Source organism: Anser cygnoides, chromosome 22 (genome assembly GCF_040182565.1).
Source record: "Anser cygnoides isolate HZ-2024a breed goose chromosome 22, Taihu_goose_T2T_genome, whole genome shotgun sequence".
NCBI classification, from domain to species: domain Eukaryota; kingdom Metazoa; phylum Chordata; class Aves; order Anseriformes; family Anatidae; genus Anser; species Anser cygnoides.
In genome coordinates, this window is record NC_089894.1 from 7,015,847 (window position 1) to 7,036,552 (window position 20,706).

The 20,706-nt window shown below is 60.8% G+C and overlaps 3 protein-coding genes across 3 annotated transcripts; 2 read left to right on the plus strand and 1 right to left on the minus strand.

Moving 5' to 3' along the window:
• The first annotated feature begins 1,501 nt into the window (after positions 1–1,501).
• RAB5C (RAB5C, member RAS oncogene family) lies at positions 1,502–15,448 on the plus strand. The gene is made up of 6 exons (XM_066981400.1): positions 1,502–1,654; positions 11,106–11,349; positions 12,439–12,590; positions 12,900–13,022; positions 13,790–13,883; positions 14,287–15,448. Exons 2-6 carry the CDS (start codon positions 11,184–11,186, stop codon positions 14,400–14,402), a joined length of 651 nt encoding a protein of 216 aa, XP_066837501.1. The 5' UTR covers positions 1,502–1,654; positions 11,106–11,183; the 3' UTR covers positions 14,403–15,448.
• A 2,084-nt stretch (positions 15,449–17,532) lies between these two features.
• LOC136786731 (heat shock protein beta-11-like) lies at positions 17,533–18,344 on the minus strand. Its single transcript, XM_066981401.1, has one exon. It carries the CDS (start codon positions 18,267–18,269, stop codon positions 17,685–17,687), a length of 585 nt encoding a protein of 194 aa, XP_066837502.1. The 5' UTR covers positions 18,270–18,344; the 3' UTR covers positions 17,533–17,684.
• An 854-nt stretch (positions 18,345–19,198) lies between these two features.
• LOC106048003 (heat shock protein 30C-like) lies at positions 19,199–20,131 on the plus strand. Its single transcript, XM_013199767.3, has one exon. It carries the CDS (start codon positions 19,364–19,366, stop codon positions 19,970–19,972), a length of 609 nt encoding a protein of 202 aa, XP_013055221.2. The 5' UTR covers positions 19,199–19,363; the 3' UTR covers positions 19,973–20,131.
• The last annotated feature ends 575 nt before the right edge of the window (positions 20,132–20,706 follow it).

The window sequence follows — 20,706 nt, forward strand, 5'->3', positions numbered from 1 at the left end:
CCCCCCCCTCCCGGGGCTCCCCCTCCGCCAGCCCCCGGGCCAAACGCTTCCCCTCCCGGGGCCGCTCCCCTCACGCCTCCTGCAGCCCCCCCGGCCCCCCCTGGCCGGGCCCCGAGGCACCGTGCCCGCCGCCCCCCGGCGCCCCCCAGCCCGCTCCCCGCTTAGCCCGGCCGGCAACGGGCTCGCAGCCCCCGGTGCCGCCCCGCTCTGCCCGTTCCTTCCCCGGTTGCTCGGCCGGCGGGGGGGCCCCAGCCCGCCCCCAGCCCCGCTCCAGCTCCGCCAGCTCCCGCTGACACCCCCCGCCCCCCCCCCCGGGGGTCCCCGCGGGTCGGGGGACGGCCGGGAGCGGCCCCCACCCCGGTCACCGGCTCCGGTGCGGCTCCCCCCCCCCAGCCTTACCCCGCCGGGGACCCCCCCTCAAACACAGGGATTTTGATACCGCTTTTGATACTTTTTTTGCCCAAGAGGGCTTTTTTTTTAAAAAAAATCCGCCTCCCCCCCCCCGTCGGCCCCCCACCCCCCCCAAGCCCGCCCCGGGGCCGCGCATCCCTCCCGTGCCCGGTGCCGGGCACCGGCTGCTGCCCGGGGAACCCCCGGGGGCTCTGCCGGGGGGGGTTCGGTGCTCAAGGGGGGGTCCCAGCTCTCGGGGGGGGGATCTCCGGGCTGGGGACCCCCCCCCGGGATGGCAGCCGTGCGGTGTCACCCCTCCGTGGTTTCTGTCCCTTATTTTTTTCCCCCCCAAGGGTGCTCCCCCCACCCTCACCCCCCCACCCCGGGCATGACCTCTCCTACCCGTGCCCCCCCCCCTCCACCGCCCCCCCCCCCAAAAAAAAAGCACAAACGGGAAATAAAAGCTCTATTTTTACAGCTCCGGGGCACTTCGCTGCGGGAGGGGACCGCAGCCCCCCAAGGTGGGGAGGGGGGCACAGCCCTGGGGGGGGCAGCGGGGACGTGAGGGAGCCACAGCCCCCATGCTCGGGGGTCCCCCGTGCAGCGGGGTCCCCCACAAATCGGGGTCCCCAAAAACCGGGGTCCCCAGGTGCCCCCCCCCCCCCATGCAGCAGGCTCCCCCCTGCACCGGGATCCCCCCCCCAAACCGGGGTCCCCAGCCTGTCCCCCCCCCTGTACCGGGGTCCCCCACGAACCGGGGCCCCCCATGCACCGGGGTCCCCAGGTGCCCCCCCCCTCATGCAGCAGGCTCCCCCGTGCACCGGGATCCCCCCCCAAACCGGGGTCCCCCTCCATGGGGTCCCCAGCCGCCCCCCCCATGCAACAGGCTCCCCCCCTGCACCGGGGTCTCCCCTGAGCCAGGCTCTGCCCAGCTCCCCCCCCTCCCCCGCTCCCGTCTCCCCGGGAGCCCCTCCTTTACCGGGACCCCCCCCCCAAGAGGACTACAACTCCCATCACCCCCCGCGAGGGACGCGCCGTGACGTCACGCCGCCCGCAGTCCCGTGACAGGGGCGCGCCCCGCTAGGCGGGGAGGTGGGCGGTGACCTAGAGAGGAGGGAGGGGGATGATTGACAGCCGCCTCTACCAATACTCTGCGGGCCGGGAGCGGAAGGGGTGGGCGGATCCGGAAGCGGAACGGGTAAAGGCGGAAGTGAGGGCCGGGGCCTGCGAGACGCAGCCGCGGCGGGGAGCGGCGCTGCGGGCGGTGAGTGGCGGCGGGGCCGGGGTGGGCCTGGGGGGGCTCCGGGAGGGGCTCCTGCCTGGCCCCGACAGCCCCGGGCCGTTCCCCAACTCCTCTCCGGGCCGCGGCTGCCTCAAACGGGCCCGGTTCCCGGGGGGCCCGGCGGCGGGGGGGGAGGCGCCGGGGCTCGGGGGGTGCCGCGGGGCTGAGGGAGGCCTGAGGGGGGGGGACTGGGGGTCGGGCTCGGGCTCGGCCCCAGGTGGTTCCACCCGGCTCCGGGGGGGGGGGGGGAGGGGGTCGGGGGTCAGCCCCCGGTGCCCCCGGTGCCCCCGGTGCCGGCTGTCATTAATTGGTGTTTTCGCCGTGACTGGGGCGGCGGCGAGCTGCCCCGTGCTGGTGTCTGTGGCGTGGCGGTGGCGGTGGGCCTTCGGGGCTTGGAAGGGGTCTGGGGAAGGGGCGGCCCCTGCGGGGTGGGGGGGGGGCGGTGCTGAGCAGGGCCCCGTGAGGGCTGAGCCTGCACCCCCTGGGGGTGGGGGGCTCCGCGGGGCTCGGTGCGGTGTGGGGGCAGCGCTCGTCAGGAAGCTGGGTGGGGTCTCTGGGAAGGGATTGAGGTGTGGGGCTGTGTGTGGGGTCCCTGGGAGGGATCCCAGCTGTGCTCAGGTGTAGGGCCATTTGTAGGGTCCCTGGAGGGGGATCCCGGCCCCCCCCCAGGTGTGGGACCGTGGCCAGGCTGCTCCCCCCCCTGCACCCCGAGGCCTCCCCTGCTGCGGGCTAAAAGGTTGGACCCAGTGCTTAGGGACGTGGCTTAGCGGTGACGTTGGTAGATGGCGGGTGGTCGGACCTGAGGGCCTCGGAGGGCTTTTCCAACCCCAGATGGTTCCTTCAGGATTCTCCGAGATCCTACTAGGCCTACCGTGTGGGTGCAGGGGGGGGGAGCGGCAGGCTCGTGAAGTCCCCGGGGGTGCCCCTCGAGCGTTGCCCCCGGCAATGCCGGGGGGGAGCCCTGGCAGCCCCGAGTGCTGCCCCCCCTTGACGTCAGCTCCTCCCCGCTCTGCCCGGACGCAAACCCGGTGCTGCCCTGCTCCCCACTGCCCTTTAACTCGTCGCTTCGTGCTGCTGCTGCAGCCCTGCCCTTGATGGCTTCTGAACGTGTGAGGGGAATTAGAGGGAAGAGGGCACCGGGGGTGCTGTTGGAAGTCTTACGGGGGAAAAGCTCCCGTCTCCTATTCTTAGTTTTACGTGTGCTGGGTCTCCAATCCCTTGAGCCGCCCCGCTTACGGCGTGATATGAGTTCTGCTTTGTATTCTGTGATGACAACTGAGCCTGATCTAAAGGCAGGACCTAAAGGTGCAGCTTGGTGAGACCAAAAGAGGGGTTTCTGGTTCATGTGGGCGCGGCGTTGCAGTGCTGAGTGAGCTCTCTGGGAATATCCCCTTGACGCTCGCCCCTGCCTTGACTCTAAAAGGGTTTCTGGTCCGTTTTTTTTGGTTCTGCTGGCCGGTAAGGGGGAAAGCTGCGGTGGAGGAGGGTGAGGAGCTCGGGGTGGCGGGCCTGGAAGGCCGGGAGAGGCTGTGCTCAGCTCAGGGACTGCTGCTCGGGGCTGAAATCCCGCAGACTTGCCTTGGGTCTCGCAGGCTGCCCAGACAGCGCTTCCGCACCATCTTCCTGGAGGCAGCCTTTCTCTCTAAGGTGCCACGGGCTAATTCTGACTGATCCTTTTTAGGGTAAGGGACCTGGGCTGGTTGGGTGGGCTCTGACGCCCTGTGAGGTGAGGGAGCAAGGTAAAAGGGGACTTTGCGGAGAGGGGTTGAAGTTGGAGAGCAGCAGAGGGGGACGGCCAGCTCCTCGCGTGGCCGGGAGCGCAGCGAAACCAAACGTTGTCTGCTCGAACTGGCTTTGGGTCGGTGCCGTGATGGCGAAACCAGTGATGGACTGGGCAGCGCCCGGAGCAGAACTGAGCGGTGTTCTCACCCCGGGGCCAAGCCTTGGGGTGAGGAGTGGTGGTGGGAGGCGTAACGGTCTGCTTCACGTCCACTTCTGGCGCCCCTAAAAGAGGGGGCAGCCCTCGAGCTGCTCTGGCTCCTGCCCCGGAGCTGGTGGCATCCCCCTGGAAGGGCCGGGGGCAGGATGCCAGCAGGAAACGGAACGGGAACGCTTCTGGCGGGGTGGGTGTAGCCTCGAGCATTTGGGTCAGCGTGCCTAAAAGAGGGCAGAAGGCAGGGACGGCGGCGTCAGCTCTCTTCTTCCCTTGGGATACGAAGTTTGAAGCCCTCTTGTGCAAGTCCTGTGAAGCCGGCGGAGTAACGCCGCGGGAAACGTTCCAGCCTGCTAGCCGGGAAGAGCGGGCCTCGCTGGGAGCGACAGCGTGGGGACGAAAACCGCTCCGTCTGACCCCAAAATGGAGGCTTGCCTCCCCCCGAAGCACGGGAACGAGCTGCCAGAGCAGCCCTACGCAAACAGATAAGAAAACGCCGGTTTTCGTGTTTGCTTTCCTTTGGTGGCGTTCCAAATAAGGAACTGCGGGAGGCAGGAGGTCTCTGCGTGGACTGGAAGAGATAGTGTGAAGGTCACCGGCCCTGTCGCAGCGAGGATGGCAGTTTTCTGCCCTGCGTTAACGAGCTTGTTGTCTCGTTTGCAGAGCAGGTGCTGTCTGGAGGCTTGTTTTTGCTGCACTCGTGGTCAAATTCGAGCCAAGCCTTTCGAGGCCGCGCCGAGCGCGGGAGGTACGAGAGCCTTTCCTGGAGGGTTAGAAACGCGTGGCTCTACTTTGAGTTGATCTAGGCCGTGCTTGTGAGTATCTTTAATTGCAGCGCATCAGCTCCTGTGAAGCAGGACTGAGTTTTTGTGGTGCCGGGAACAAATGGAAGCAGGCAGGAGCTCCGGGAGGGAGGTGACGCGGGGCGTGGGGTGTGTTGGTACCTGGGATGTGGAGGCTTCGCCCCGCACAGCTAGGGAGAAGCTTCTGTGAGATGAGAGTGATGCACGCAGCTCTCGGAAGAGTTTTGCTGCAATTTCTGCCTTCCTGACGCTCGGCAGGAGGCTGCCCCCTCTCGCTCTGCTCACTTCTGAGCATCTTTCGAGTGCCTCGTCCCCGCAGCTGGCCTGAGAAGAGCTGGACCGAAGCGGGACCGCAGGTTTGTGCTCCGGGCTCTCCCCTCGTGCTGCCCTGGTGAGTTTACTCACGCGGGTGTGAGGTGCCCCCGGTCACCCCACGAGCTCAAACCTCACCCCCGCCTCTTTCCCAGCCCCAAAGGAGGGGCGGGAGCACAACCCCTCAGCCTGCCCTAGCTGCCGGGTTCTCCGGTGATCTCCCAGGGCCCCGGCTGCGGCTCTGAAGCTGTTCCGCAGAACTCAAACCCCCGCCGGATTAGGCAGGGAACTTCCCTGCGGTGCCCGTGTGTGGCCAGCGTGGTGACAACTCTCCCTGCTGGTGCTAATTCACCAGGGAGCACCGAAACCTGCGGCTGGAGGGAAGCACCGGCGGGCACAATGTCTCCTCACCTTGTTAGGTGTCCTCAGGAACTCCTGGGGAAGAATTACTTCAGCCTAGGGCGCCCTTCTGAAGGGGTTAAACCGGCTACGAGGAGGCTCGAGGGACCGCAGGTGTGGACCTGAGCACTCCTGGGCTCTTGTGCTGCAGGAATGAACTGCCTGGCGGTGCTGCGGGCTTGGGGATGGAAGGATTAAGAGTTAAGATTTGTCTGGAGCAGCTTCGGTGCCTGGTCGGGGATGTTAAATGTGTTTGAGGCGGCTTGAAGGCGAGAATCGCAGCTGAAGTCCGCTCGCGCTTTGCCCCTGCGGGATATTTGGTGCGTTCTGCGCAGGGACTGACAGGAGCACGCGTGGCTCCGCTGTCCGAAGCCCCCCAAAAATCCGGGGAGATCCTGGAGGCGTTGCTCAGCTCCCAGAGCTGAGACGAGGACCGGTTGCCGTTGGGGATAGAGGCCGAGTCGCTTGGGTGAAGAGGAGCTCACCTGGGAAAAGCCTCATTAATTAAAACAGGAACAAAAGGCCAGAGAGCTGGGCCCAGAGCTGCCTTTGGTTTCGTGCTGGAAAGGCTTTAACAGGGCTTCGGAGGCGGCTGGGCTGCGGCTGGCATCGTGGTGCCGTGGTGCGAGCTCGGTGTCTGCGCCGGGTGGGGTGGGAGCTGCGGGCTGGCGGCTTCGAAATCCCGGGTGCTGAAATCGTTTCTGAAAAGCCGCTGGGAAAACCGGCGGGCTGCTGGGGCCGCCTGGGGAGCTGCGGCTCCGCGGGCGTCAGGAAACGGATGCGTGCGTGGAAAGGGGCCGGGGTCACAGGCTCGCTGGGCCTCTTCGGGACTGCGGATAGCGACAGAAATGTCTGAACTTCTCCTATATAAACCCGAATCACATCCAAACTAAAAACGAACGTGCCTAAGTCTTTGCGGTGCTCAGGGAAGAGACTGCGGAGAAGTCGTGGCTTTAACTTCTGGTAGCAGAACAGCCCTGGGAATGGACCTGCAGTCGCTGTCCAGGCTGCTTTGGGTCCGAATCTGCATTTTTCGGGCTGCAGCGCAGCTCCTGCCAGCTGCCGCGGCTGGTTCCCCAATTCGGAGCTGTTACCGAGGCTCTAGATTACGGCCCCGCTGGGCAAGAGGCCGTTCCTTGTGCGTGGAGGGAAGTGCGTGCTGGCTGTTGAAAGCTGAAATGTTAAAACGGGGCTGGCTTTAACGGGGCTGACGGGCTGAGGGCTGTACTTGCCGTTTCCTGGCTCTTTCGGGAGGGCTGGCTCTGGTTTCGGATCTCCCGCTGCTTCTCTGCGGTGCCGCCCTCACGCAGCAAGGCTTTTGAAGACCGCTCTTATTTATTAGTGTAATTAGGTCGGCATTAATGTGTTGAAAAGGGTGCGTGTTCAGCTAATCAGGGCGGCGGAGTCCTCCTGGCGGCCTGGTAGGTCCCCCCCCCACACACACCCTGCTGCTCCTGGCCCATGGATCTGGGTCCTCGAAGTGGCCCGGCTGTGGTGGACGGGGGCAGGAGGCTCCTGCTGGTGGAGCTGCCTGCTCCTTCAGCGGCAGGTGAAGCAAAAAAGCTCTCGGCACCTTCCGGGCTCCCTCTGCCAAGGAATTCATGTAATGCTGTCAGCTATTTAACAAGATAAATATTTCACTGGGGTTTTTGTCTCGAGTCTTTTGAGCCTAAGCCAACAAATCCCCAGTGAAGCGTTTCTTGCGGAGCAGAAGCAGTCCTCGGGTAGCGAGGTTCTTCAGAACAGCCTCCAAATACCGCCGGCTTTCTGCGCAGCCTTCGCTGCTGGGTGAACGTGGCAAAAATCAGGTTCTGTGCCTCCTGGCACCTCAAACTCGTGGATTGCCAGTGATGGGGAGCCTCGTGAAGTGATGCTCACGCAGGGGTTAGCGAGGGGTGTGATTACAGTTGTCCTGTAGAGACTGGGGTTCTCGTACGGGGCTGGCTGGGTGAAGTTAAGTCTCGTGCTGATCTTGGGCATCCCAACAGCTCTGGGGTGTGCTCCTGCCCTTGAGTGGGCTGGGAGCGCAGCGGTGCTGGCGTGAGCGTTCTCATTCAGGGCGGTCAGATTCTGAATTCAATATCCGCGGCCTTATTGACTTGGCAAGGCTTGAATTCAATACTCAAGCCCTTACAGCAAATCCTGACAAACGGGAGAGGCGTTGAGGAGCAGAAACAGCAGGAGGAGGAACTGCAGACCTGGAGTCCTTGGTTGCTGGAGAGCACCAGGTGTGGAAACCTGTCTTTGGAGCGCACAGACTGCTCCAGGAGCCTGCAGTAGGAAGCTCGGCGCTTCTGTATTGATGCGGAGCCCGGCGGGGCAGCCGAACCGAAGCATGTTCCTTCTCGTGAGGGATCTCGTGATATTAAAGCTGCTCAGCTTCATCAGCCGCGAGAAAAGCTAAAAGAAAGGCTGAAGGGGAGACCTGTGAGTCTTGGCTCCGTGAGCATCAGACCCTTATTGTCCTGGCTTCGTGGGCTGGCAGCTGAAGCTGCAGCTCGCTGGCGGAGCGTTGCTGCGGTGGTTTTGGTCTGCTCGGGCCGTGGTCTGGGTGCCGCCGTTCTCGGAGCAGGAAGAGCACAGGCTGCCCGCTCTGCGGGACGGCTGGAAGGGGCAGCCGATGGCCCCGCATCGAACGAAGCCTCCCTGCTTCCCGAACAGTCACCGATGGGTGTGGGCTGAGCCAGCCCGCACCCAGGCTTTTCTTAGTCGAGCCGCCTGGTATTGCTGCGTTCAGCAGTCGAGTCGCGCTTCTGACAGGAACAGAGAAATCCTTGGAGATGTTGGCGTTAGCAAAAGGAGCCCAACAGCCTGCAATGGAGAGTTCTTGCTGCCTGCAGCTCCGGTAAGCTCTCGCTTCAATCCCTTCCGCTGCCCGTGGGCATCGGCAGAGGTGCCGAGAGGCTCAGCCTGCTCAGGTATGTCCTTAGCCTGAGACCCTCGGTGCAGTTAGGGTCACCTGAAGTGCGTCCGGATGATCTGGCAGCTTTTCAGGGGGGCGTGAAGCTGTGTAATTGTACAGGCAGGCTTGAAACCATCTTTAGGTGGTGACGAGGTGCTCCCAGGTTCCAACTGCCCGGCTGTTTGCTCCGGTCAGCAGCTCTCCGCGGTGGGCCGGGCGCAGACGTGGTTGCTCAACTCCGTTGGAGTTCACGTCGCGCAACCAGACGGCGAAACGGAGTGAGGCCCGTGGGATGTAGGTCACGCCGAGACTCGTTTCCTTGTTTCGCTCCGGGAATCACCCCGATCGTGTTTCGGGAGGTCAGAGCTCGGCCGACGCATGGCTCACGTGGCTCTCAGCGTGCCGTGGGCCGGGCTGGAAGGGTGACGGAGCTCACACGCCTGCTGACAGGCCGCCCTGGGAAACGAGCGCAAGGTTAAACAAGCGAAAGCCGTTCCTTCGTGGCCGTGAGGCTGAGGAGGAGCTGCGGAAGGCGGAAACTTCCTCGGATGGGTGCAGGTGGAGGGCTTCTGGTGTGCCCCCCCCCGGCCCTGGGTGCTCCCCGAGCAGCTCCTGGCCCCCGCTGCTTCCTCGCCATCCAGCAAAACGCAACACGCAGCTCATTTTTGCTTCCTATCAGGCTTTCCCATCCTGTCCAAACACGTTCGTCCTTCGGTGGACAAGGGGTTGGGTTCCTTGCAGGGACCCAGCTCTGACCCGCTTGGCGCTGTTCTGCGGCGGGTCCCAGCCCCGCTGGGCGCACTGGTGCCACTGGGCGCGCTGGTACCACCAGCTGCCGCCTGCCAGAGGTGCTCTTGGCGTGCCTGGTTTATCAGGAGCCCTGCTCCTTTCTGTTCCTAATGAACCGCTCTGCGCTTAATGACCCTTTTCATTATGGTAATCCTTTTATATAAGGGCATAACAGCACTCCTCAGACAAATGGGATAATAAAAAGAAAGCGTTTACAAAAGCAAATGTGCTAATGGCCTGTCGCAGCATCTCAGGCGAGCGGACTCGGAATAAGCCGTGCCTCCGGATGGTTTGACTCTTCTTAAGCTGCGGGTAGGTCTGACAGCTCCTCCTCACGCAGCGAGCACCGGGCGATGCAGATCAGCCCTGTCCTCCCCTGGGCACGTTAAGCCGTTGGCACCGCGTTGCTGGAAGCAGGGTGCTAGCTCGTCGCTTTAAATCCGTCTCGTGCCTTGCGAGGGAACGCGTTCGTTCTTTCATGTTTCATAGCTGGCGAGTGAAACCTGACTCGGCGGTGCTCTAAAAAGTATCTGCAGGGCTTAAACGTTGGAGCGTTCTGCAGTTGTTGCACCCGAAAGTACGACTGGACTTCCTGATGCTTGGTGATAAGCGTCTTCGCTGCCTCAACCACAGGGCTGGACGGGCCGCCCCAATCAATGGCCTCGTGGCTCAGCCTCTCAAACGTCTCGCCGCACTCAGGGCTGCTCCTCGAGGCTTCTTTCCCATCTCCTCTCTCCGGTGGATGGGGCTGGTGCAGCAGCGGGCTTCTGGCTTGCCTGCCTGATCAAAGCAGCTTCGTGTTGAACGTCTCCATAAGCCGTGGTGTTCTGCAGCAGTTTGGAGGCTGCGGAGCTGGGCTGCCCCCCCCGGGTTGAGCTCTCCGGCTGAATTTGCTGGCTCGAGGCTGCCTGTCAGGCTGTGGGACCGAGCTGAAACTCGAGACACAGTTCAAGCGGCCTCTTGGCAGTCCCAACCCCACGGGGTTTGCTCTGAGAGCAGGCACTTGAAACTCAGTGTCTGCTCTTCGGTCAGCCTGGTTTGCAGGGGACGCTTCCAGTTCAGCCCCAGTTTAACTTGCTCTAAGCTTCCTGTTCACAGGAGTCCGGTATTTGCTGGCTAAATTCGCTCTAGGCATAGAAAGCGTTTCCTTGGGGATGTGCTCAGGACTTGACGAGAGGAGTAATTGTCTTTCAGGGGCTTTTTTTTTTTTTTGCAGTTGTCTTTGACAAGAAGCTTGGGCTCTGGGAGCTGAAGGAAGGCGGTGATACGGAGCAGATGCAATCAGTTGCAGCATTTTGTCAATGACAGGAAGTGGGAGTAGTGATGGGTACAGGAAACCTGCCTGAATCCATGTCGCCGTGCGCTCCCGGAGTATTCCCGTCCTCAGCTGCGAGCAGATAACAGCTGAGAGCAGTGAAATGCCCGGGGGAGGGGGGCACGGAGGTGAACCGGCTGCACGCCAGCCTGGCTGCTGCTTGCACTGCCGCCGTGCTCCTGCGCAGCGCCGGAGCCTTGGTGCTGTTGCATCGCGTGTAGGTGTTGCCCCTGCACTCTGATAAAGCTGTCTAGACTTCGTTTGGTGATAAGGACCCGCCTGCAGTAGCGATGGGAGTAGCTGCTTTCTGCCTGTGAGTGCAGCCTGTGCCCAGAGCACGGCTGCTGTCACAGCCCCTCTGTGGCAGGCATCTTGTGCACCACCTCGAGGCTGCCTTAGGACCGCTCTCGGAGGCAGCGTTTAATAGCTACGGGCCTTTAAGTAACAGTCAGGGCCTTTGAGCTAACACTGAATATAGAAACCTGTGAGCTGGAGGGCTGACAGCCAGCACTGCTTCCCCTTACGGCTTCCGTGGAGCTTCTGAAGTCCTCTGCGTTGATGGTCTGGAGCTGCTATCTTGTGAGCCTGGGAGAGGAGGAAGGAGTTAAAGGTCAGCTGCAGTTCCCTCCATGAACTGAGTAATTGTTCTAATAGATAAAGCTCTAATAAGCCGGCTGGCATCCTGGCTGGTCGCTGCTTGCCTCGCCCTAGCAAGGTGTGTGGCACATCGCAGCGGGGAGGAAGGGCTGTGTTACCGTATCCCTGCTCCGAGGGGGCTCAGACAACTTCAGATCCTGCTGCAGGAGCTGCTGGCGGACAGAAACTACCCGATGTGCTGCGGTGCCTGCAGCCGATAACCTTCCACGGGGGGAAGGAGCCAGCAGCTGCCCGTGCTGATGGTGGTTGCAGGTCAAAACCACCCTCTGGAGCTGGCAGGGCTGCTCCCCGAGCGTGGCACTAACCCTGAGCTCCTCTTCCAGTTGCAACCTGCCTCCGGGTGGATCCAGCGCGCGACCTGCAGCATCCTTAACTCTTGGCACTCCTGCACTTAGACCGCAATGGCAGGTCGAGGTGGAGCTGCTCGACCGAATGGACCAGCCGCCGGGAACAAAATCTGCCAGTTCAAACTTGTTCTCTTAGGAGAGTCGGCAGTGGGGAAATCCAGCCTCGTTCTGCGCTTCGTGAAGGGGCAGTTCCACGAGTACCAGGAGAGCACGATTGGAGGTGAGTGCCCGCTCCGAATGGCCGCGGTTACGAGCTGCTGGCCCCACTCATGCAGCCCAGGGGTGTCAGAAGTATTAACGGCTACTTCAGTCTGCTTTTTTTTTCCTGTTATAAATAGTCGAGGAGCTAGTAACTTTAACTCTTGGTCTGCAGTTCGGTAGTGTGAAGATCAGCGCATTAGAGAATAGCGCTATGGCAACCACGAGTGCTCTGCCTCTGAGGTGTCTTTACTCCCAGCACTTGAATTCCTACTCCTAATTAGAACAGAGGCCTTCAGCTTGGTTTATAGCCCTTAATTGCGTTTTCAGATGAGGAGCTGGGTTTTCAGGGTGGTTTGTAGCCTGATGCTGTAAACTAATTCCCCAGCTCTTTCAGGTCTAGCAGTTCTTCAGCTTAAAATCATTAGCGTGGTGCCACCAATGAAAGGTCAGGCAGCACCCAGCTCCCTGGGCAGTGAGGTGGGGAGGTGTGCAATGAGAAGGCTCAGTCTGTAGTAACCCTGTAGTAACCCATGTGGGGGTAACTACAGCTACAAGTAAAGCTTATGGGCAGGCAGGGCTTAAAGCTCTGCTGCAGAGGGCTGTGTGGGCAGTCTGCTGTTGTACTTCAATCCGTATCCGAGCCTGGTTGTGTTACAACTGGAATGAAAACAACTGGAATGACAGCGTGGCATTATGCTCACTGGAACAAGAAAATGACCAGTTTCTAAACTGGGGAGCGCCCTGGAACTGGGCTGACTTCAGGGCTTTGGCGGGGGCTGCTCTCCGAAGCTACTCCTGGGGATTTTGGAGCAGCACTGTGTGACCTGAGTGCTGGCTGCTGGGGAAGGAGGAGCAGCGCTGCTGTTCAGCTGGCTGCTGCTTGCTGGGCTCTCGGAGCCACCTTCCTGTTGGCAGCTCGCCGCTCGGCGGCTCTGGGGTTCCCGCGTGCAAGTAGCTCGATAATTCAGCGGAGCTGCAACTTCCACGGCGAGAGGCGCGGCGCCGGCCTGCCTGGGGCTTCTGCCAGCTCCCGTGCAAAAGCAGAACTGCTCGGAGCCGCAGGGGCTCTCCGGCTGGAGGCGAGGCAAACGCAGCCCTTCTCTTTCAGCTGCCTTCCTAACGCAGACGGTCTGTCTGGATGACACGACGGTGAAGTTTGAAATCTGGGATACGGCAGGGCAAGAACGGTATCACAGCCTGGCGCCCATGTACTACCGGGGTGCCCAGGCAGCCATTGTCGTCTACGACATCACTAACACAGTGAGTACTGCACCGGGGCCCTGCCTGTTTATTGGGATGAGGCGTCTACGTCTGTACCTGATGCTTCTTGGCCCCCTGGGGGTGTTGGGTTTAGGGTCCCTGGCAATGCTAGCCTGCAGGTACTGAGTGTCTTGAAAACTAACAGCCTCTTCCTGGGTTCTGACCAAGGCTGTCTGAGCTGATAAAGGATCCTGCTACAAAGTGCTGTAGAGGCAGAATGCTTCTTACAGGAAAGACTTGTTCTAAACATATCTCCATTCTGCATTAATAAGAGGCTGCCCTTCCTGACTGCCTCCTGTTTGCTTCCAGGACACATTTGTACGAGCCAAGAACTGGGTGAAAGAGTTGCAGAGGCAGGCTAGCCCCAATATCGTAATTGCACTAGCAGGAAATAAGGCAGACCTTGCTACCAAGAGAGCCGTGGACTTCCAGGTAAGTGGGAATCTGGTTCGGTTGCTACCTGAGCGGTCAGGAAAGCACCTTTTTCATCAACTGGGGGTTTGGTGTCTGTGTCCAAAGTGCTTTGAGGGATGTGATGAAATTTGAAATTCATGCCACTGAGAACCCCCACGATTGCCTCGGAAGGGAATTTTAGCTTGCCTTCTCCAGGCACTTGCATAGCCCTTGGAGCTCTCGTTGGTAACAATTATGATGAATTGATGAATTATGAAGGGCTGTAGGACACAAGCTTGTGTCTTCGGTCCCTGCTGCTGCCTTGCTTACACATTGCTGAAGATAGCACTGGAAGAAATGGTGTTCCTCACCTAAAAGACACCTGAAGCTTGTTTTCTAGTCATCACTTGAGCTCTTAGCTCAGATTGTCTGAGGCAGACTTCCTGACAGGAGCTCTTATCTCACAGACCTCTGCACAGGACTGCTTGCAGTGCATTATGGTGTGCGTTGCGCTCCCAGCCAACCAAAGTACAAGGTGCTTTGGTGCTCGAGACGTGCTGTGTCCACAAACAGCCTGCGCTGCTGTGCCCTGGCTCTGCTGGGGGGACACCAGCCGTGCTGACTGGTCGGTGGTGCGTGTCTCCCAGCTGTCCTGGCCAGGCAGGGCTCGGGGCTGGGGTGGGAATGCGTGGCCTGGGGCAGAGGCTGCCTTCAGCGTTCAGTTTGCCAACAAGTGAATTGTGTGAGGCCTGCTCGGGCCTCCTCCTGGCAGGCTGCCTTTATCACTCTGATGTGATTGTTTCTAGGATGCACAAACATATGCAGATGACAACAGCTTGCTGTTCATGGAGACGTCGGCGAAGACAGCGATGAATGTGAACGAAATCTTCATGGCAATAGGTAACGGTTTGCGTGGAAAAGATGCCTGGGGTAGCTCTGAGCACCAGCAGCCCCCCGGCAACCACGGGAGCTCCTGGGTCAGCCGGGTTCTGGATGCTCTTACTGGAGGACGTGACCAGTTTGCTAGGCTTTCATGTACGGTCACTCGGGCAGTCCTGAGTGCTTGGAGCCTTTGCCCTGTTTCTCTCTGCATTCGTCTGTAGTGAATAAGGGTGGAGCAGAACTGACCGCTAAAACTAAAAGTGGGTTTGTTTAATGTGCTTGTGCTGCCAGCAGTGTCCAGTCCCAGACTTCCTAAGAGGCAGAGGCTTGTCCAAAGCAGGCTGAGCCCAGCTGGTGGTCTACAGCGGGGGAGGAGATCTCGCTTTATAGAGGAGCTTATTAATGTCTTGCTTCTTTCTAGCCAAGAAACTGCCAAAAAATGAACCCCAGAACGCTCCGGGTGGTCCGGGCAGGAATCGGGTGGTGGACCTTCAGGAGAGCAGTCAGCCCAGCAGGAGCCAGTGCTGCAGCAATTGAGCAGCCGATCCCACCCGCCGGAGCCCTTGAAGGACGTGACTGGAATCCATGCTAACAATCGCACTTACCGTAGAGCGGCTGCTGCTGGTGGCTGCTGTGATTTCTCCATCCCTTTCTGATCATAGGCTGGAGGGGAGTTCTTCCACCTGCACCTTTCTGTACAAATACTAATTAAATTCTAAGTCTTAAGTCACTTTTTTAATATATGAACTTCTCTTCCCTCTTCCTGGTGGTGGTGGATGCACGACCTGGTGTCTGCCCAGCCAGCTCATCCCTTCCCACGGGTGAGGGCCAGCAGCACCCAGGTCCCACAGTACTGTAGTTCACTATTGGAAACAAAGGGATATTGAGACTAGACAAACCTTGGTTAAAATTACCCACGTGTAAAAGCTAAGGCTAACACCAGTACGATATGCCTAGAACAACCACTAAACTGTAGCATTAGAGTGACAAACTCTGGCTCTTTGGCCACTTATTGACCAAATCAATTATGAGTATTTTGGGGTGGGGCAGAGGGAAGCAAAACTGGTTTCTTCTGTATTTTGTATTGTATGTTTCTTCATGTAACCAATCAGTATCTTGTCAATATAGTACATACAACTAGCTGCCTGTTGTCTTTATTTGTGTTGGACTCTAGCATGCCAACTCTTTTCTATCTCTGGTTCTGTCGTAATGCACTAATCCTATTGCAACTTTTGCAAGAATCTTGTATAGAAAATTTGTCCTTTTTTTTGATGGTTGTGATGCCACTAACGTTAACCCTACTCTAGTGTGAATACACATGGTTTACTGATGTACAGAGGTGGGGTGGGGGAAACCTCAGCTAACCTGTCAGTGGGAACTCTGTATTGCGAAAGCCTGTAATTCCACACAGTATGAAGGGAGGTATTAAAATGGCTTCTGTTGCCAGACTCTATCTGATGTTGGCTGCTGCCTAGTGCCTAATGCAATGTCTTATGCATACTGGTATTTAAGAGGAACTGTCAACCTAGTCTTCATCACAAACTTCAGTTTCGTGTGATTAAAAGAAAATTTTTATAAACCTACCACGGTCAACAATGTTCATGTTTCTTGACCAAGCCAGAAGGGGAGTGGACCAGAACATCTCCTGTGCTGGAGGCTGAGGTGGGCTAGGCTTCTCGTGGGGTGCCTGACACGCAGCTCCGCAGCCAGGCACAGCTCTGTAAGGGACGTGTGGCCTTCCTCCCCTGCATGGGGAGGTGTGTGCCGCTTTTGTCAAGTCCAAACTTCTTTCTCTTCCAGTCCAAATTTCCAGCTCTCGAGGCAGGAATGCCTGCATGGAGTTGCAGAGAGGTCTTTGCTGCTGCTACTGAGGAGGTTGGAGGTGGTTCAGTGTGCTTGTGGTACTCTGGGCAGCAGCGTACAAGGAAGCTTCAGGTAAACAGTCCTCAGGTAAACAGTGAGAGCTGTTCCTCACCTAATGCTGTGAGGGTGACTACAGCGCAAGGTGGGAAGAGGTTGAGGGGAGCAGTAGGCAGAGGAATTCAGAGCTTACATCATACCTGGACAAGGGCCAAGCTTAGGGTGAGTGTGCTCAATGTTAGTGGGCAAATGTCTCCCTCTACAGAGGAGGGTGGCATTGGAAGATGTTCTGTCCTGTTGCTGCTGTGTGAGCTTGATCCTTAGAGCCAGGGGAGATGAACAGCTTGGACAAACAGACCTTCCCCTTGCAGCTCTGCTTGGCTGGCTGGGCCAAGTGCTTGCGGGAGTACAAAGACTCTGCTGTGCCTGTGCTTGAGCCTGCTGCTGCTGTCAGTGGGGTGTGTTCGTGCAGCAGAAGCTCTGAGGAAGCACAGCTACAGTCAATTGCCTGACGTCCCTGGGCAGGACCTGCCCTCGGCTTGCAGCCTTGGGGCTGGGAGAGCTCTGCCGGGTAGCTGCAAATGTTCTGTGCAAGCAGCCACAACTGTGGGCTTCATCCCGTCTCCGAGGTCTTGGCACGCTCTGCTCCTGCTGGATTTCCTTAAAAGCTTCTTGGGTGGGAGACTGCAGCCCGTCATCTGCGCAACGGGGAAAGGTCTGGAGCAGTGCAGTGACCAGGTTCCTAATGCGTGGCCGGGGCTGAGGCTGCCTGCGGTGTGCGGGCTCTGAAAACCACAAACGGGACTCTCACCTGCTGCCTCGGGTGCTGCTTGTTTCCATCCCCTGTGCTGGAGCCTGGCTGCTCGTCTGCTGGAGGAGCTCAGGACCCTCGGGGGATGTCTGAGATCCCATTGCTTTCAGCGTGGTTTGTAATCCTGTGCTGCTGGATGCCCCCAAAGCAGGTACCTGTGCTGCTGGATTCCCCCAAAGCAGAACCTGTTGGGCAAGAGCTTCCCCACTCCCACCTCTGACAGTTCTGTGAACACAAAGCAAGGTGCTGTTGCCATCTGCTGGCTTCCTGCACGAGCCTTCTTGGTTGATGGGGCTTCATTTCTGGCTCCTTCCATGCCTCTTGGGCTCCCACCTCCCCAAAGGAGCGGGCGATGCACCAAGGGGGCTGCTGCTGCCCCAGCCTGTGCGGTTCGGCTGTAAAGGGCTGGGGTCTGGGGGCAGGGGCTGTGCTCTGCAGAGGCACTGTGCTGCCATGGGGAAGGGCTGTCTGAGCTCCGAGCAGCTTTGGCACAAACAGACGTGCCTGCCTGCACGCCTGCTGCCTGCCCGGGCCTGGCCACAAGTCCCGTGGTGGTGGCGCACCGAGCTGGAGGCGGCTTCACCCTCCCTGCTGCTGGCATCCCAGAGATATCTCCGGCAGCCCCTTGCCAATCTGCCTGGGGGAAAACTGGCTGTAATGGGGACGGCCTATTCCTAAATAGGTCCTCCAGCATGGTCACCTTCCTATTTAGTGGCGTTATTCAGGGGTGTGAGGGCTACAGAGCTGGTGCAGGTGCTGGCAGCAGTGCGGGCAGGGGGTGAAGGCAGCTCCCTGGCAGTATGGGAGAACAGGGCTGATTTCCCCCAGTCCTGAGCTGCGTGGTGCTGGCAGATCCCTTCCCTTGGGGTCTGCTGTCAACCCCATTTTGGGCTGCCCTGAGGCACCGGGAGCAGAGAGATTTTTTTCCCTCTCCCTATCCACTGAGGGCTGAGCCCAGCCTCCCCATCAGTCACCCCCCAAAAAAGCACGATCGCGTTCTGTGCAAAAGTATTTTTATTGGGTACAAAAACAACATTCCAGTATAGTGAAAAACATGACATCAGTGCTGATGGAGCTTGTCCGGGCTAGAACCCGACACTTGCTGCTGGCTCCTCTGGTCCCGGTGCGGGCCATCGGGTCTGGTCCCATCACGCCTGGGTTTTGCTGGCGGCTCCATCCTCGGAGGCTGCTCCGGGCTGCGGCGCTGCGGGGCTGACCTGGATGGGCACGTTCCTCTCCGGGGCGGCCGGCAGGGCCAGCCGGGGGGCTTCGATGCGGAGCTGCCCCTCCTTGGACAGGGAGCAGCTCAGGGCCTCGGCGTCCACCTCCTCGGGCACGTCCCACTCGCGCTTCAGCACCTCGTACTTGTAGGAGAAGGAGCCCTTCTCGTCGACGTTCTGCGTCTCCTTCTGCCCCACCAGCACCACCTTCCTGCCCACCACCTTCACCGACAGCTCCTCGGGGGCAAAGTTCTTCACGTCCTGGCAGACGGAGAAACCCTCCCCGGAGCCCTGGGTGGCAACCGCGCCGGCGCTCGGGGCTCGCTCGGCGGCGATGGGTCCTTGGCTGCTCAGGAGCTGCTCGAAGCTGCTCATGAACTGCCGAGCTTTCTCCATCTCCTGCTGCAGCTCGCTGAAGATGGTCTCAGCATGCGGCCAGAGGGTCTTCACCGTGCCCAGCCGGGTGGCCAGGGAGCTGGAGGCGAATGGAGCGAGGTGCATTCGGCAAAGCATCGCTGCTGCTGGTGCTGGTGCTGCTGCTGCTGGTGCTGCTGCTGCTGGCTCTCAGGCTGTTTCCTTTCCAGGAGGCTGGGAGCACTATGCCCCAGCTCCGCCGCCTGCAGCTTTTATTTCCCTTCCCGGGAGGAGTGGCCTCGTCCCTCGCGTGGCGTCATCCCTCGGGAGAAGAGAGGAGCTCTTTCTGGCCCGTTCCAGCTCATTCTTGTTAGTCATCGCAGAGGAGAGGCACCTCTTACATCATGGCCAACATACCTTCGCCCTTACTGTTGCCGCTCCGCTCTCCTGGATTATAATTAGCAGCATCACCTCAGCCTCCAAACGGGATGCCTGAGCCACCCCTGCCAAAAATCTGTGGCCTTTCTGCTTCCCAGGCAGGGAGCGGGGCTGGGCTCCTCTCCTCGCCGCCTCTCCCTCCCCTCACCGTGGCCCACCCCCTGCATTTTCTGCCCCCCACCCCACTCACAGGACCCCCCTGCAACCCCATATCCCACGCGTGGGGTGAGAGTCGCCCACCCTGGGACCCCCAGGTGACACCAAAGCAAGCCACAAGACCCCCCCCCACCCCGGGCAGGGTACAGGGGCACTGGGTTTAGGGGCTGGTACTGGTGTCCCCAGCATGGAGGGGGGGGGGCTGGAAAGTGCGAGAGGTGCCCAGCAGCAGTGACGCACGGACACGTAGCCTGAGGGGGTGGGACCGTCCCGCTTGCTGAAGAAAGCACAACATAGCTCACGCTGTAGCACGGGGCCATGGGGAGGGCTTTGCTTGCCCCCCCCCCCGTCCCCGGGACCAGCGGTCCCGTGTGCTGCATCACGGTGGCTCTGCAGAAACCTGAGCCCCCGGCGGTGACCGCAGTGCCCTATTTGCGGCGGGTGACTCGTCCCCAGAAGCAGGCGCTGCTATTTCGGCTGCCGGCTAATCAGCCTCTCAAAAATAGGCGATGGCTCCGGGAGGGTGCGTGGGGAGAGAGCGTTCTGGAAGGGGCACACCCCTGGGGAGGCGAGGATAAAACCCGCGCGTCCCTGCCCCAGCCCAGCACCGCTCCAGCCCCTGCGCAGAGCTTCGGACGCAGCACAGCCCCGCAGCAGAGATGCTTTGCCGCCTGCACTTCATGCCTCCCACCTCTGGGTCCCTGTTCCCGTGGCTGGGACCCGTCCGCACCCTCTGGCCGCATCCAGGCACCCTCTTCGCTGAGCTGGAGAGAGAAATACGGATGGAGATGGAGAGGGCTCGGCAGTTCATGAGCAGCTTCGAGCAGCTCCTGAGCAGCGGGAGCAGCCCCGGCCGCGCCAGCATCGCCGCCGAGCGAGCCCCGAGCGCCAGCGCAGCCCTGACCCAGGGCTCCGGGGAGGGTTTCTCCGTCTGCCAGGACGTGAAGGACTTTGCCCCCGAGCAGCTGTCGGTGAAGGTGGTGGGCAGGAAGGTGGTGCTGGTGGGGCAGAAGGAGACGCAGAGCACGGACGAGAAGGGCTCCTTCTCCTACAAGTACGAGGTGCTGAAGCGCGAGTGGGACGTGCCCGAGGAGGTGGACGCCGAGGCCCTGAGCTGCTCCCTGTCCAAGGAGGGGCAGCTCCGCATCGAAGCCCCCCGGCTGGCCCTGCCGGCCGCCCCGGAGAGGAACGTGCCCATCCAGATGCCGCCGGCGGTGGCACAGCAGGCGGCCGGCGCGGACGACGGAACCGAGAGGGCCAAGGCGTGATGGGGAGCGCCGCGGGGCCCGGCTGAGCCCGGCTGCTGGGGCAGCCGCCGGCCGCAGAGCGGGGCCGTGCCGGCCCAACGCGGGTGTGTGTGTGTGGGGGGGATCTGTGGCCAAAAGGCATGAAATTTTTTGATATTTAATAAATATTTGTGACTTTTACACACGCGGCTTGCGAGTTGCTGAATTGCCCGCCCCGCTGCCTCGCTGTGCTCCCCGCCGTGCCCACGCAGTGAGGGTAAAGGAGCCGGGGCCGTGCAGCCGCGGGCACACCCGTGGCCCCCCCCCGTTCTCCTTGGTGGAGGGGGGCGGCTGGGGGGGCTCCGGCCCCTGCGCGGCCCCGAGCAGCCCCCCCTTGCAGCCCAGGGGGCAGCACCCTTGGGTGCCCCAGCACCTTGGGGGGACACAGCCCTGGGATCTCGGGGCTGGAGCCGTGGCACCCAAACCGAGCCAGGCCGAGTCGAGCCTGGCCAAGCCGAGCCGAGCCGGGACGAGCCGAGCCGAGCCGGGCCGGGCCGGGCCGGGCCAAGCCCCGTGCCCCCCCCCCCGCGCCATTGCTGGCACCTTCCAGGCGCCGCCGGGCTTGGCGCGAACCCTCGGGCCGCCAAGCCACGCCCCCTAATGGGATATGGGCGGGTATTTCCATATATGGGCATGGGGGCGGTCCCTCTCATATACACCACGGGGACGGGGCGGGGCCACGGCCCATATTCGGCGCAGGAGGCGCGGCGCGCCCG

Coding starts and splice junctions, on each gene's coding strand:
- RAB5C (XM_066981400.1), top strand. CDS start 11,184: ATGGCAGGTCGAGGTGGAGCTGCTCGACCGAATGGACCAGCCGCCGGG. Junction 11,350..12,438: donor CCAGGAGAGCACGATTGGAG/GTGAGTGCCCGC, acceptor CTTCTCTTTCAG/CTGCCTTCCTAACGCAGACG. Junction 13,023..13,789: donor AGAGAGCCGTGGACTTCCAG/GTAAGTGGGAAT, acceptor GATTGTTTCTAG/GATGCACAAACATATGCAGA.
- LOC136786731 (XM_066981401.1), bottom strand. CDS start 18,269: ATGCTTTGCCGAATGCACCTCGCTCCATTCGCCTCCAGCTCCCTGGCC.
- LOC106048003 (XM_013199767.3), top strand. CDS start 19,364: ATGCTTTGCCGCCTGCACTTCATGCCTCCCACCTCTGGGTCCCTGTTC.